This window comes from Mustela erminea, chromosome 5 (assembly GCF_009829155.1).
Source record: "Mustela erminea isolate mMusErm1 chromosome 5, mMusErm1.Pri, whole genome shotgun sequence".
Taxonomy (NCBI): domain Eukaryota; kingdom Metazoa; phylum Chordata; class Mammalia; order Carnivora; family Mustelidae; genus Mustela; species Mustela erminea.
Genome location: NC_045618.1, coordinates 46243129 through 46259170, shown reverse-complemented (window position 1 = coordinate 46259170; position 16042 = coordinate 46243129). Strand labels below are relative to the sequence as shown.

The 16042-nt window shown below is 51.9% G+C and overlaps 2 protein-coding genes across 5 annotated transcripts in view; one reads left to right on the top strand and one right to left on the bottom strand.

Annotated features, from left to right (window-relative positions):
• Positions 1-1348: 1348 nt before the first annotated feature.
• On the top strand, positions 1349-13530 carry RASL12 (RAS like family 12). Its single transcript, XM_032342870.1, has 5 exons — positions 1349-1677; positions 3694-3750; positions 8984-9057; positions 9774-9964; positions 12621-13530. The coding sequence occupies exons 1-5, from the start codon at positions 1575-1577 to the stop codon at positions 12994-12996; spliced, it is 801 nt and encodes a 266-aa protein (XP_032198761.1). The 5' UTR covers positions 1349-1574; the 3' UTR covers positions 12997-13530.
• A 997-nt stretch (positions 13531-14527) lies between these two features.
• Positions 14528-16042, bottom strand: part of SLC51B (solute carrier family 51 subunit beta) — a 50633-nt gene continuing 49118 nt past the window's right edge. For all 4 annotated transcript variants that reach the window (XM_032342872.1, XM_032342873.1, XM_032342874.1 and 1 more), the window contains one exon: positions 14528-14840. In XM_032342872.1, coding sequence (XP_032198763.1) covers positions 14627-14840 — 214 coding nt within the window. In that variant the 3' untranslated portion in view covers positions 14528-14626. The remainder of the gene's footprint in view (positions 14841-16042) is intronic.

Genomic DNA, 16042 nt, shown 5'->3' with positions numbered 1-16042 from the left:
TCTACAACTCAAAGGAAAACCCTTGGCGATTAGCTCTGTGAGTGATTCTGGCCTGAGGGTGTAATCTAAACAGATTATTCCCAACACTTTACAGTCTTAATAACACAGCTGGCTTAGCATTATCTCCTACAAATACAATTAGGCTGAGTCAGTATTCAAGTCCTATGCGTGAAAATAATTTTCCTTCCTGGTTGAGAAGTTAGTACCATGAGGCTGTGACCCCAGACTCTGCCTGTTGATCTGGCTTTCCATGGTTTCTTTTTCCTGTGGGTGAGTAGATTAACTGGGGCAGGGAGGGGGAGTTGGAGAGGGGCGTGGGAGGGAGAAGGGCTGCTGTAAGAGGTCTCTGAGACTCCCATACCCTACCCCCGCCCCACTCTAGCCGTGAAGTATATTTCAAAAGAGAGGCTCCACTGGCTTCTAGAAAGTACTCAGACCTGGTGTTGTGTCACTCTCTGTTAGGCCTGAATCACGTCATGGAATTTTGGATTTATTTTCCCCTTCTTTTAGTACTATAGATGGCGACACCAATGCTCAAAGAAGTGAGGTGACTTGCCCAGGGTCACCCCGTGAAGAGCTGGCACTAGACCCTAAGTGTCTGGATTTCCCTTTGCTCTGAGTCCATCATGACCAGATTTACCCTGGGTCCCCCCAAAAATGACAGGTGACCCCTCCCAGGCTTGTCCAGCAATCCTAGAATCATTATAGGCAAGAGAGAATACCAGGTTTTAGAATCAAATGCCCCATTTGCACACTAGGCGTCAAACACATGCAACTCATTAGCTCGCATGAGAAAACTAATCCAGGATGGGTTAAGTTTCTTGAAGCTGGACCCATACTGACCATGAAATGTTGGTTAAGGCTCCTTCCTAGGAGCCAGGGGTTCTGCCTGGGGGTTGCAGTGATTCTTGAGTCCCCATATGGAAGAGCAGGGTAATGTGGTGGGGGAAGTGTTGTGCCAGGGGTGAGCTGGTTTTAACTGTGACCTAGAGAAAGGCCAAAGCTGGGAGTTGAACCAGGAAGGCTTCCCGGAGGAGGAGGCTTGGTAGAACAAAGGAAGGAGTGAATTTTCTTGCAGGTGGTAAGAGATTGAGCCGAGGCTCAGATAAGGCTGGAAACATCCCTCCCCCCTAGCCCCCTACCCAGGGCCACCTCTCCGGTCTTTGTCCTTCCTTGCAGGGTCCGGGGGGCGCTCCGGGAGGTGACAGTGCCCGGCCCTCGAGGCGGAGCCAGCTGTGGGGTGCGCGGCCGGTCCGGAGCTCCGTCCCAGGGTGGGGAGCGGGGGTGAGCAGGCCCCGCGGGGGGCTCCAGCAGCCCTTACAAGGAGTGTTGCCGCTCTCCGGGCGGCCCCGCCCGCCGGCCTCCGCCGGCTCCTCCTCCTGGCCGGGCTGGGCCGGGCCGCGGGAACGCAGCCCGCTTGGCGCTCGACGCCAGGGCCCCGGGCGAGGACATTGACGGGGCCGAGCCCGCGAGCGCGAGGGGATCCCCCGATTTGTTCTGCTGGGCCCCGACGGGCGGGCACGCTGCTCGGGGCTCTCCTACTGACTACCCGTGTCCCTCTTAGTAGCCTCACCATGTCCTCGGTGTTTGGGAAGCCGCGCGCGGGCAGCGGGCCGCAGAGCGCGCCACTTGAGGTCAATCTGGCCATTCTGGGACGTCGAGGGGCCGGCAAGTCCGGTGAGTTGGGGTGGGGGGGGCGAAAGGGAAGGGTTTGGGTGGGGACGTTGTGGACTTGCTTGCAGGAAGGCTCCCTCACTGGCTTTGGGGGCTTCCTGCACCCAGGTGGGTTGGGTCAGACAGTGTGATTTTCTTCTTTGCCTCAGTTTCTTTGTTGCTTGGTGCTCTCTCTACTTTGTCCCCAGCTCTTCCATCTCTCATCTGTCTTCGGTTCCTCACCTGCTTTCCTTCTCTGTCTGTGACACTAGGTATCTCTCTCCCCTCTGCCTGTCTCTGTGTCTCCTGGTCCTCAGCCGATCTCTCCCTTGCCGTTTTGCACCTTCCGTCTCCTCTCCCTGGGGCCCCCATCAGCCCTGAGGACTAGCACCAAAGGGACCTGTTAGACACTAATCCCAAGCCCAGGCCCCTGTGAGCGTAGTCACAGCCTTGTTATTCCTCAGTTTAGGCCGGGGATGAAAGAAAGTGGTAGAGGTCACTGGCTGCTGGGATTTTCCAGGGAGGGGCTCACTCCAATTCCCTGGAATGGAACAAAGTGTGCATTCTTATCAAACGTATTTGTTTCAAGTCAGAACCCTCTCGACTTTCTGGAAACATGTTGGACCTAGGTCCCAGGCGGCTGGGACTTGTTCTTGATGAACCAAGATCTTCAGTTACCACTTGAGCTCAGGTGGGTAGGGGGGAGGGTGTCACCACAGGCAGAGACCCAGAGAAAGGGTTCAGCCCTGCCCCGTTGCCACTTACAGTCCCAGGCAGCTGATGGTAGGAGGGCAGAGGGGCTCCTCCTGGGGCGGTGTTACAGTTACAGCCATTAGTGACTGGCTGATGTGGGCTGTTAGCTATGAGTTTCCTTCCCCAGAGTATTCTTTGAGACTCCATGGGATCCTACTCTCCTTCTGAAACCAGCCCCCTGACTCAGAGAGGGGACTCTGAATCATGTTTTCCTACAGAAAAGATTTGCCCTCTTCCTTTTGAAAATCAAACTGTGTCTGTAGCTCTGTTATTAGTATAGTTTAGCCAGTGACTACATGTATGAAGGAATTTAAATTTTAAAGTATGTATTCCCTGGGTAGTAGTTTGCCAAATGACACTGTTTGGAACCCTGGGAAAGAATTATAAGGATTTTCTTTAAAATATCACATTACTTTTTAAGAGTCCAGCGTAATAATTGGCTGACCCTGGACTTTATGTGGCTAAATTCTGAGCAAAATCAGAGTCCTATTAATGAATTCCACCTGGGCAGAACCTCATTTTAAGTTTTACATTCTTCATAAGCGCAAGACAGAGCCAAGACTTGAGACATAGAGGACCAAGGACTGGAGGGTGTTTACTTGGGATGTGAGTGTTCATACTCCTCCTGGGGATCACAGACTGATCAACTCAGCTTTTACTCTTTGGCTTATAGCCAGAACCAGAATAGATGCCCCCCATTCCAGAATCTTCACAACTTGACCAGCGTGGGAGATACCTCCCTTCAGTTTGACTTTCACCAGGCTGAGGCTGGACTCCTCAGTTTTGAGTCTCTATTTCTTTTTTAAAAGATTTTATTTATTTATTTGAGAGAGAACAAGAGCGAGCATGAGCAGGGGGAGGAGCAGAGGAAGAGGGAGATGCAGACTCTGCATTGAACCCGACTCAGGGCTGGATCCCAGGACCCCAGGATCATGACCTGAACTGATGGCAGATGCTTAACCAACTGAGCCACCCAGGTGTCCCCAGTTCAAGTCTTTATAAATACCCCTTAGGCTTGCCTCTCATGACTTTTCTTGCCATTAAAAAAAAAAAAAAAATGCCAGGATGCAATTGGAGGGGCATGGTTCCTCTATTTCTAGTTTCTGCTGAGCTTCTTAAACCAAGTCCTCAGCTCCCAAACACATTCCCCCAGAGAGCTGAGCTGAGTGTCAGCCAAGAGTCACAGAGGCTAGATAAGGCCTCCCTAAATGAGAGGGACAACCTCCAGGGGCTAGCAGCCAGACACGGTGGGGGGAGACTGAGCCAACTTCTTTCTGCTTCCCGCAGCTCTGACTGTGAAGTTTCTGACCAGGAGGTTTATCAGCGAATATGACCCCAACTTGGGTAAGAAACCACTCCTTCCCATTCCTCCTACTGTTGTCCCACTTGGATCCCTGCAACACACATGACTATACTGTGGTGGGCCCAGGCCTGACCAGGATCTATCATCTGGGGGCAGAGGGGAGGAGCCACCAGGATGACTCAGCCCATGGGACAACATGGTTTAAGTGCCAGAAAGACATCCTTCCATAGCCCACCCCAGACAAATGGCTTAATTAAGAGAACTGAGAGAGGCTGATTTGCCCTAAAATATGAGGAATGGTAAGACTTAAAAAAAAAATAGCAGAATGTCTGTAACTATTATTATTCTTTAAAATGGTCACTCGATGTACTTTTCAAGAAAAACTGGACAAAACACTTGAAAAATTCTGTAGTGTTACTGGTTTCTGACCTATTTTTGAACCACACAAGAAAATTTGTCTAGTTTTATAGACATATCATGGTCTGTTGGAAGAAAGGATGCTCTGTTGTCAGAGCTAAGTTTAAACCCTAGCTCTGCCACTTACTGACTGTGCAACCTTGAAGCAATAACCTAATCTCTCTGAGCTTCTGTTCCTCATCTGTAAAATGGGCATAAAGGTAGCTGTCTCAGAAAATTACTGTGAGAATTAAAGAAAGAACACGTGTAAAAGATTTATCCTAGTATCTGATCCACAGTAAACACTCAATGCATGTCCATTTTTCCTCGCTCTCTCTCTTTTTTTTTTTTTTTTAAGATTTTTATTTATTTGGGAGAGAGAGAGAGAGAACGAACAAGCAGGGGGAAAGGCAGAGGGAGAAACAGACTCTTCGCTGAGCATGAAGCCCATGGGGCTCAATCCCAGGACGCTGAGATCATGACTTGAGCCAAAATCTAGAGCCAGAGGCCCAACCAACTGAGCCACCCAGGCGCCCCCCTTCCTCTTTCCTTAAGTTTACATTTATAACATTTGTTTATTGCAAACTGTTCCTGAGAAAAATAGTGTGTCTGGATATGCTTAACCTTTTGAAAATGGGGGTTTGCAGTCTTGGATGGTTTTTCCCATTCATAAGAATTAAATAAGGCACTTGTGGGACCCCTGAGGGCCCTTCTAGAAAATGCAGGGCGATGGGGCACAGGACTGGAAACGCAGCAGTACAGCACTGGCTGCAGCATGCCCCTGATGGAAGGCACTGACATCTGGAGGGAAGAGCCCCTGAGCCTGTTGGTGCCCTCAGTTCAGGCTGGAATATTGAATCCTAGTGTCGGAGCAGGAAGGGACCTCAGGGCTACTGAGTCTATTTGATTAGCATGGGAGTGGGACACAGGGTGTAATTGTGTGCCAGCCAAGGGAGGTGTTGAGAGAGGCCAGAACATGAAATCAGATGGAGTGGAGGAAGGGAAGATAAGTAGGGAGGAGGTGAAAAGGAAAGGCATACAAGCAGGGGTGTCTGGGAAGGGGGAAATGGAGATTTCCAAGGATGGTTCCTCAAAACACATATTCTACCTAGCTCAGATAGGGAATACTTATACTAAAAAATATTAGCTGTTCCTCTGAAATTCAGATTTAATTGGTCATCCTGTATTTCCTCTGGCAGCCTGCCTCTACGTGTCTTCCTCCCTGCCCCCACTCCTTACCCTTCCTTCAGGGTCCCTCCAGAAGAGCCTAGTACAGTGGTGGTTTGGGCTTTTTGACTGAGTAATTTTGGAGTTCTGACCTGAGAGCGAAATGTGTGGTCGCACTGTCCGGGGGGTGAGAGGGGCGGGGAGCCGCTCCACAGTGGTCAGTCGCCCCGTCCTGAGAGCCTGTCCGCTGGAGAGATGACGAGAACCTCTCCTTCAGCATTCTGGGAGGCCCATGCCATGTCTTAGGAGTTCTGCCCCACCATCTGAACATTCCAGCCACTGTCCTATGGCTGGCCACAGCACTGTGAGGACCCCAGGACCGGGACCTTTCTTTCTGTGGAGAAAGGTCTGAGCATCCAAGGGAAGGGTTCGCCACCAGGACATGTAAAACAGCTCCTTCTCTTTTCTGAGGTCTTCTTTGAACCCAGAGTGAGCTTCTTGAGCATGGAGACCTTCACTATTTATTCTCATTTCTAGCATGGAGTACAGTACTAGGCACAACATAGATGCTCTTTTTTTTTTTTTTTAAAGATTTTATTTATTTATTTGACAGACAGAGATCACAAGTAGGCAGAGAGGCAGGCAGAGAGAGAGAGAGAGGAGTTAGCAGGCTCCCCGCAGAGCAGAGAGCCCCATGTGGGGCTCGATCCCAGGACCCTGGGATCATGACCCGAGCCGAAGGCAGAGGCTTTAACCCACTGAGCCACCCAGGCACCCCTCAACATAGATGCTCTTAAACATGAGATGGAATTTTGGTTTTAGGATTAGCTTTTAAAGAAGAATTCCAACTATTATCGTCATTTTACAGGTGAAGATATGGAGGCAGAGAGGGCTCAGTGATTTGCCTATGGAGAACCTCGGTACAAAGGAAGATGGGTCCCACTGCAGCAGCTTTCCCATAAGGGCAGCATAATGCCCTAGAGGGCCTGGAATCTCTGAGCCTCAGTTTCCCCATCTGCAAGATGGGGCCAATAGCCTGTGCTGCATCTGAGTCAGGGTCATGGCTGGGAGAGCTGGTTGGAGCTGAGAGAATCAGTATCTATGGAAAGGCTATGCCTGTGCTGAGTGCTCCAGGAAGGGGCAGGGGTCCCCAGGAGAGGGGCTGGGGCACCTTGCCTGGCTTGCCCAGGGCAGAATGACAGTTTCTCACCTCTCTTGCCCTCATCCTGCTCCAGTAAGGATATGGGCACCATTTCCAAGGCATCATCCTACACACACTGACAAGAGTGCCTTTAAAAGATTATTATTGGGTAATCAGGGGAAAAGTTAGGGAAAAGAAACTTCTCTCAACGTGGAAGTCCTCGGAATATTATTTAGAAGGAGGAGTTGTGAAGCCCATGTGGACCCCAGAATGCTCTGGAGAGCAGGACTTGGTGATGAGAGGACAAGTTACTGTAACTTGGAAAGGACCCTCCACGTCCAGTCACCTCACTTGCCAAGGAGGAGGAAGCTGGATAAGATGATCTCCGAGGCTTCCCCCTGCTCACTCCTGCGTGTGCCACATCTGGACTGGGAGCTTCTGCTCTTCCCCTGTACTCTGCCCAGATAGAGCTGGAGGACCAGCTGGTCCCCTGAGCAGAGGGTGAGGGGGTCCCCACAGGGAGGCAGCCCAGCCTAGAAGACCCGAGTTCACTTCCCTTCCACTGGTGGGGTGCTTTGTGGCAGTGGGCAAGTTCCCTCCTCCTCTGGGCCTCATCTCTCTACAGTGGAGCTAACAGTAACCTTGAAAGGCTATTTGCTGTGAGGAACCCCAGGAGACCAACACTGGGCTAATATTTTTCCTTGGACTGGGAAGGACACAGTGCCTGTTTCGGGGTGGGGGAGGGGGTGTGGAGCAACTAAAAGGGGGGCATCAGGCAACTTTGGCAGGAAAATAAAAATCTGAACAAGATGTAGGCATCTAGGAGCAGCTCTTCTTGCACCAAATATAGTTAAACGTTTGGGGCATATTTTCCATTAGATTTTTTTTTTTTAAATCTTTGAATAAGAGCAGCTATTTATCCAAGTCCCCAAACAGGCTGGGGATGGGAGCTGTCTGTGATTTCTGCTGGCTGCTAGTGGACCTGGCGTGTGTCCAGGCCTGGCTTGACTGCCAGGGACTCTCAGAGACAAGTGGCTGTGAACTCAGCCAGGGTCCGGGTGGGGTGGAGGAAGGCGGGGAGGGCCCTAGTTCTGCCTTTAGAGATCTTCTTTGGGGTCACTTGGGGCACAGGGGCATCCAGGGAAAGGTGACAGCCAAGTGCACTCACACACATGGGCCAGTGGCGTAGAGGAAGGTTAGAGATAGGGAGAATGATGGCCAATGTGACAATGAGGTCTTCTCTGCATGCCTGGCCAGCTGCACTTTCTCAGGTTTGAGGTCATGAGAACCAAAAAAAAAAAAAAAGCAAAAACTCGTGAAAACCAAATAAGGTCAGTGGTTTAGTTCATAGTATGGAACCAATGTCAATTTCCTGCTTTTGATCACTGTACTATGGTTATGTAAGGTGTTAACATTGCTGGGAGCAGAGGGAAAGGCACACAGGAACTCTCTGTACTATTTTGCAATTTCCACATAAGTCTAAAATTATTTAAAAAGAAAAAAAAAAAGAAAAAAAATCACCTAGGAATGTGAACCTGCCCTGTAAACTCAGGACCACCACAGTCCCCACTGTCCTTGACCAGGCATTTATGGTGTGCCAGGCCCCGTGCCTAAGGGCCAATCCAGGCCTCGCACAGCCCTGTGAGGGTGCGTGGACAAGCACTGGCACAGTGCCTGGCACAGAGTAAACTCTGGAAAACTTTTAGGCAGTGTTATCATGTTATCCCCATTTTACTTTTTTTTTTTTTAAGAGATTTTATTTATTTGAAAGAGAGAGCTGGGGGGAGGAGCAGAGGGAGAGGGACATGGAGCCCGAAGTGGGGCTCGATCCCAGGACCCTGAGATCATGACCTGAGCCGAAATCAAGAGTCAGATGTCGACCAACTGAGCCACCCAGGTGCCCCATGTTACCCCACTGTAAAGTGAGGACACAGATTCTCTAAAGAATTGCCATGACTTGGCGAAGTAGCTGAGCTTGGGTGTGACTCTACATGTCCAACATAAAATATTCGACTACACTAGAGTCCTCTGCTATTACTTGGTAAGGATTATTTGTAAACCTTCTCAGGGACTTCTGAATAGGGTCACGCATGCACACACACACCACCACCACCACCGCCATATGTCATATGCTTTTCTTTCCCGTCCTTTCTCCCACTGGGGGCTTCCTGCGGGCCGTGACCAGAGGTGAAGAGGGTGGGGAGGCTTGTTTGGGAGGGATGGGCTGGCAGTGCAACCGCAGAGGGCTCTGCTGCTAACCGAGCCTGTGGGCCACGCACTCCATCCTGTAGGCTTGGTGGGTGGACCCGAACGCAATGCTATCCCCTGTGGCGTGCTCTATGACTGACCTCTCATGCTCTGAGCCCTGACAGGTAAAGCAGCGTCTCCCGGCTAGGAGGTTCTGTCTGAGTCCTCCATTTGGGTGAGAGCCAAGGCCTTTCCAGTTTGTCCTAACTCAGCCAGCCCCGGAATAGATCCCCCAGGGTCTAGCACAGGGTGGCTGGGACTCAGACTCAGTCTGCGACTGAGTGGCCTGGCCTGCCCCTGACCTGGCTCGCCGTCTGTTGCAGAGGACACCTACAGCTCCGAGGAGACAGTAGACCACCAGCCTGTCCACCTGAGGGTCATGGATACTGCAGACCCGGTAAATTACCCCTGTGGGTAACAGGGTATGTTACTCTCCAGGGTATGGAGAGCTGAGAGTCAGTGCAGCCTCCTGAGAGGTCCTTCTCCCAGAGCGGAGACCTCAGATGGGAATTCATAAACTTAAACTCTAGTTTGCTATGTGACCCTGCATGAGGCACTGAACTTTCCAGGCCTGAATCTTTTCATTTGCCGAGTGAGAAGAGATGAAATGGGGTTGGGGAAATCTGTGGTTGCTGGCATCAGCTCTGAGATCCTGTGCTCGGGGACTCGATGCTCATGCACACCTGGAGGTAGGGCACACATGTTTACACTGTGGCCCCCTCGGCCCAGGCCCCCTCAGTACACACATTCCCTCTATGGTCTCACCACCCCCTGCCAGGGCTGGATACCAATTATTCCCAGAGGCCCAGGGTCACCATCAACCTGACCCCAAACCAGCAGTGCCCAGGGACAGCTGGGTCTCTGCAGCAGCCATGCTAGAGTCTTGGCTCTGTGCCCCAGAAGCCAAGGTCCCCGAGCCTCTGGCTGGGTGGTGGGAGTGAGGCTCCCGAGACAATGCCTCCTTTCACACCAAGCCAAATCCACACTCAAACACCCCTTTGAAAAGGGCTTGGCTGGGGAACAATATACAAAGACGGAGGGAATGGGGAGGTAGGATGGAGGAGCTCAGGTGAAGGCCTTCATCCCCAGCGAGGCTTCCCTCCTTTGCCCCAGGACACCCCCAGAAACTGTGAGCGCTACCTGAACTGGGCCCACGCCTTCCTGGTGGTGTACAGCATGGACAGCCGCCAGAGTTTCGAGGACAGCAGCAGCTACCTGGAGCTGCTTGCTCTGCACGCCAAGGAGACACAACGCAGCTCCCCAGCCCTGCTGCTGGGCAACAAGCTGGACATGGCCCAGTATAGGTGAGCATGGACCGTGTGTCCTCAACTCTGGGGCTCACTGTCCTCATTTGGGAAGGCTGTGTGTTGTCATCAGGGGTATTGGGCTGCTAAGGAAAGTTATCCCCACAACTTTAGGTTAAAGTGTACAGTGTGCATGGCCTTTCAGACAGGCCAGGGCAGGAAGAAAGAGCTTCTGGCCCACATGGGGGTTGGACCCTAAAAGTCAAAAGAGAAGCCACTTCTTCCGTCCTCATGGGGCTTTGTGGTGTCTCTTGGCCTCACCGTTTCTTGCCTGCCTATATGACCTTCCATCCTCATTCCCCGTAGCTGGTGGTTATTATTTGGTGCCCGGTTTCAGTTCTGAAAAGAAAGGCCGTGATTGGCTCGTAGAGTCAGGGGTCTGCTCTGGTCCAACCAGCTCTCGCCTCACCCAAGAGTGGCACCAGGCCCACTCCCACCATTGGCGGTGCTGAGGGCAGCTTTTCTTTGAATGGACTGGACTTGAACCAGAGGTCACAGACTGGGCCAGAGGACAGATTACCAGCAAACACCGCAGCATTTTGCTTGGCGAGCAATGTTTTATGAGACCTGGAACTGGAATGCTTTGAGGAGGGGTATGCTCTTTGCAGCTGACCATAGGCCTTACCACTCCCCATGGCTTTCCTCCACTCTCTCCATACATTCCAGTTGCTTGCCTGGCCCCTGAAAGCATGACGCTTCCACCTGATGGGTAATCCCTGTGCCCTTCTCTACCACTGACCTTTGTCCCTTGTGACCTGTCCACCTTCGGAGTCTGGCGCCTTCCACCCACCTTCCATCTGTCCCTCCCTGCTCATGGCCAGTCACTCCTGCTTCCCCAGACCCTAAAGGCCCGCTGACTGGGATAAGGCAGGAGAGGATATTCGGTGCAGAACAAATCAGATGGGCAGTGGGAAAGGGACGTGCAATCCCATGAAGAGAGGCCTCCATGGGAAGCTTCAAAAGCCATCAAGCCCTCAGACCAAGACAAATTCCATCTCAGGGAATGAAGGAAGTTGTGTCATCTTAAAGCCAAAAGGTGGTTTTTGAGGAATCCTAGAACCCATGATGCCTGGAAGAGGGGTCAGAAGACTAGATGGTGGTAAATCTATCTTCAGTATGAAGGGGGACACTAGACCACTGTTTTGATCCCAGTCTTTGCCACAGGGATTGTCCAAAGATGGTTGGGGAGCAAATAACAATGACTATGGGGCTCAGACAGAGCAGCTTCATTCCGTAGGAGAGTCATGCAGTTTTCCCTCATTTCCTTCTTTGATCCAGGCTGGTGGTGGGTCAGGATTTGATGCGGTCAGTCTTGTAGCTGAGATCGCTGTGCTCTCGTGATTGCCTTGCAGCCACATGCTAAATTGTGGGTTAGAGCAGTGGTTTCCGAGCCACCGATAAATCTCCAGCAGGCTGCTGCACAACAAGAAAGGATCGTGTGACGTGCCCATGTCTCCCATTCACAGACATGTATGCATGCACGGGGTGCTAGTTTCTGGAAACTTAGGATTCAAGTCCCCACAGTGAGAAATTTTTAGACTCAAGCTCATCATAAAAGCAAAGAATATGAAGTATTCCTTCAAAAGGGGTTCCTCAGGAAGCAGTGAGCTTAGAGACAGCACACCAGCCCTGGGCGGGGAGTCCAGATGCTTTGCGCCTGGCCCTTTTTGGCCCAGTCACTCTCCCATCTGATACTCCCCTGGGGAAGCTAGCCCACTCCCAGCCCCCTGTTCTTGCCAAATTAGCCTTGGGCCAAAAACCTCTTCCCATCAATACCCACCAGTCTCAGGGGCTGTGCCACTGTCTGTAGGAATGGCCGGCGGGGCAATCAGCAGGGCAGGGTGGTCGCCGAGATTCAGCCAATGGAACCTTGGCCTCAAGACCTCGGGTACCATCATCCCTTCTTTCTTCTGGACATCTGAATGACCCAAGAGCCAGTCTTTTTCCTCTCATTTTGATCCCCATGGCTTTCAGGCCAGAAACTTCCAGGACCTCCCCAGTTAAATAGTCAATCCCATCAGGAAAGATGGTATAGGACAAAGCTGACAATAGGTGTTGTTCCCTCTCCCCTTCTTTCCCTCTTTCCCATGAAATGTCACCCTTGGTCTCCTCTGCTCCTCCCCTGGACAAGCAGCAACACTTTCTGCATGAGTCCTGAGAGCTCTGCCAACCATAGGCATCCTGAGGCACCTCACCCTCCCTTCTCTGGGGTCTCACACCTTTCTCTCCAGATCCCTGCCTTTCTCTGGAGCTGATCCCACAGGCCAGGGTGGGGGGTGGCTTATTTCCTGACCGAGGACCCATGCTGGCCTAGAGGGAGGCAAGGCTGGGAATGACCATCTTCTTCCAGCCACAAACAGGGTTTAGCCAGTAAGCTGCTCCCTTGCCCATGCTTTGGTCCTGAATTCTGGCTTCAGTGACATCAGCCATCATTTACTGAGCCCGGACTCTGCGCCAGGTACTCCACCGGGCACACAATGCAAGTGGTCTTTCTTAATTCTTTCAGCAACCATGCAAAGCAGATGCCTTTATCACACTGTACTGATGAGATGCCTGCAGGTCCCCAAGCCCATGAGTGGGGAGATGAGTGTAGGTGTGGGCCTGCCTGACTTGGATGTGTGCTCCTGACCCTGCCTCGTCCTGCTTCCCCCACCAGGCAGGTCACCAAGGCAGAGGGCGCAGCCTTGGCAGGCAAGTTCGGGTGCCTGTTTTTCGAGGTCTCAGCCTGTCTGGACTTTGAGCACGTGCAACATGTCTTCCACGAGGCTGTGCGGGAGGCACGGCGGGAGCTGGAGAAGCATTCCCTAGCCCGGCCCCTTTTCATCTCCGAGGAGAGGGCCCTGCCCCACCAGGCCCCGCTCACCGCCCGGCATGGGCTGGCCAGCTGTACCTTCAACACGCTTTCCACCGTCAGTCTGAAGGAGATGCCTGCTGTGGCCCAGGCCAAGCTGGTCACTGTAAAGTCATCCCGAGCCCAGAGCAAGCGCAAGGCGCCCACCCTGACCCTGCTGAAGGGCTTCAAGATCTTCTGAGGGCACCCGTCAGGATCCCAGGCTCAGCAGCTGGCCGAGGCTGCATGACAGGGGCTGGCTTCTCACCACCGCCTCTGCCTCTGTCGGAAGAATAGTCCTTGCCCTCTGGTGGACAGCTGACCGCTCTTCCAGCACCAAGTAATGTCCCGGACACCCAGTTCACTGTGTGAGCTGGAGGGACAGGCAGGAAGGCTGCTCTTCCTCACTCCAGGCCTTGGTTTCCATGGTAACCGCTGCATTTCCTGACCCCGAAGGGAAATAGCCCCTGAGACAACCCAGAGACCTGGGGTTAGCCTGAAGTGGAAGGAAATTACAGTGTCCATCATGGTGCCATCAACCCTTCCTGCTCCAGCTGCAGCCAGATGTGTGCAGCTCTGGATGGTCCCTAAGGGTTGGCCTCAGAACATGCCGCTCGAGGAGCAGTCCTGAGTTCCTAGCACCACCTGGTGGACAGGAAGGGCAAAGCGGCTACAGGTTGTGGGGGTGTGGCTTGAGCCCGGCCCTCCTGTGGTCCTCTTAACTTCACAGAAGCCCAAGATAACAAACCCCACAGTTTATCCAAGTAGAGTCTAGTTCCAATAATCCTATGCGACAGGCTATGGAACCAAAATTCCCAGGAAGGGCTACTTCCAGTACTTTGCCTTTCAGTGAGGACTGGGGGCTCTGGGGTAGGGAGCTTCCAGTGTGTTTTTCCCCAGAGACAGGGCCCCCTTAATTCCCCTTCTTAAATGAAGGACTCTCTCCACAGACCTTCAGGACCAGTCTCCTGAAGTCTAATGATCAGAGCTGCAGATGTTCAACTGCAGGTGTTCAAAGTCATTCTAGTGACCGGCAACCAGGACTCCCAGGAGCCTACAACTGGGGTTATCAGACCTCCAGTTGGCACTGTCAGCCTGCCCCAGGCTTGTAGGTAGAAACACAGTACACCATCTGTAGTCTGGTCTAGCAGGACCCAGTAGCAGGACACTTTGACAGGGGGTCTGAATGTTCAGAGTCCACTTTTGAAAGATAGAAGCTAAGGCATTCGGAGTTCATACAGCAGGGGTATTTTGTATACATTATTTGGGATTACCGCCACAGCTGATAGAACAACACTGTGGCTTAGACACAGGATCCCGACACTCTTTTGGGATCCCATTGTTAGTAGAAGATCTATAGTTTTCTAACTCTATTTACCTTGAGGCCCCTGGCCCCAAGGAAATCTCTCCTGGACCCTCAGGAGATAAGCAGGTAAATAGGAGGGCTCTGCTAGGAGGAAAGGATGGGAAGGGGATTCTAAGCCCAGAACCCTGCTCTTGGCAATTCTAGGGCCTTGGATTAAGAACAACAGCTCTAACCCAGACTTTAGCCCCATTCTGTGGATGGAGAAGCTGAGGTCAGAGGGAGGCTGTGAACTCCTCAAGACCACAAGAGGAGTCCTAGCCAGGTTTCCAGACCCACAGGCCGGCTATGGATTTCACACTCGCGCTCCAAGACGCTTGTGTTGGAACACCGCTGTTTGAACAAACTATGCAATTCCAAATGCCCACTTCCAGAAGCATTTTAATAAAAAGCGGGTAACAGAATACTTGTTTGATTGCAGTTCATTCATCTATCTGCTGACGACATGGGGCAGGGCTCTGAAATCTCACTAGGTCTCCGATTCCTGTGGGTCTGGAAGGAGAACCAGTGACGCATCTCTCTCTTGTAACTCAATTTCCACCTGGCCTGAATTGTGATTTTCTGAGAGCAAAGTCTCTCTTACGGTGTTCAGCTTATTGTCATCTCTGGTTTCAGCCTCAGCCACGTCTTGGACTTCTGGAGTTTGTTTTTCTGGTTTGTTTTTCCCCAGGAGCTTTTGATTTCTGGGAGGAGAGAAAACACTGTTGAACCTGGGTTCCCGGGCGGAACCTGGTTTCTGCTGGCGGTACTAGGTTGGGGGTAGGACCGGGTCTCCCAAATGGATTAGCACTTGGGGGAGGGGGAAATCCTATAGGCAGTTCTGGGAACTGTTAAGGGAGAAAGCCACGACAGTTTGGTGTTCTTTTTGGCAGAGAAATGGCTTATTCTTGCCCATGCATCATCTCACCAAATCTTCATTGCCACCGTGAGCTTAACTATTATTGTCCCCTCTCCCCTTACACATGAAATGGAGTTCAGATAGGTCAAAGATGCACATACTTTGGATGTGATTTAAGTCTCCTGATTCTGGGTTCTGTGCTCTTCTTACCCCATCCCCACCTTTATCCACCTCAACGCTGGACAAAATATTTCAGGAAGCTCCTGACAATCTTCCTGCTTCTAGGTGCTTGCTTTTCCAAACCAGCCCCACACACCAGTCGTGTTTCTAAAATCCTGGTGCGCACACATTACTCCTCAGCTCAAACACCTTTAGTGGCTCCCCATTGCCAGTGTCCTTAACCTGGCATTGAAGACCCAGCCTTTCTTCCAGTAACTCTCCCAAGTGTCATCCCTCTGAAGGAGCTTTTACTCGAAATACCCGTAGGCTTCCTGGCCATAGGGGAGGGACCCAGCTGTGGTAATGGCTGACTGCCCAGAGGACCTGCTCAGGCCACGAGAGGAGCAGCTCAGTGTTTGCTGCTCCCATGGACAGCCACTTTGTCCCTGAGTTGACCTTGCTGAGGCCAATGCTTCCTGACAGGGTAAGAAAGGCAAGATCACCTTTTGAGAAGCTACACCTCTTTGGTTCCTTTTATATCCTACATCTATACTAACCTTTCTAAAATAGACCTTTCATGTCCCTGTGCAAAGCCAGTTTCTGGCTCCCCAGTGTACATGAGCTAGAGCCCAAATTCCTTGCAATGACACATAGAACCCATACATTCTGGATCCTTCCCTCCTCTTGCCCTCCCTCCCCACATCACATTCCTCAGCCATATGGGCTGGCCCTCCTCCTCCAGCACCTCAAGCTTGGTGCCTTCTGTCCCTCAGTCGAGAAGGCCTCCTCAGCCCACTCTCCCTCTCTCTCTTTGCCCTGAAGGTCCCAGATCCCACCACTGTGCTCCCACACACTATGTCCCACGCTGAGCATCCATCACTCTGAACT

Coding starts and splice junctions, on each gene's coding strand:
- RASL12 (XM_032342870.1), top strand. CDS start 1,575: ATGTCCTCGGTGTTTGGGAAGCCGCGCGCGGGCAGCGGGCCGCAGAGC. Junction 3,751..8,983: donor CGAATATGACCCCAACTTGG/GTAAGAAACCAC, acceptor CGTCTGTTGCAG/AGGACACCTACAGCTCCGAG. Junction 9,965..12,620: donor CTGGACATGGCCCAGTATAG/GTGAGCATGGAC, acceptor TTCCCCCACCAG/GCAGGTCACCAAGGCAGAGG.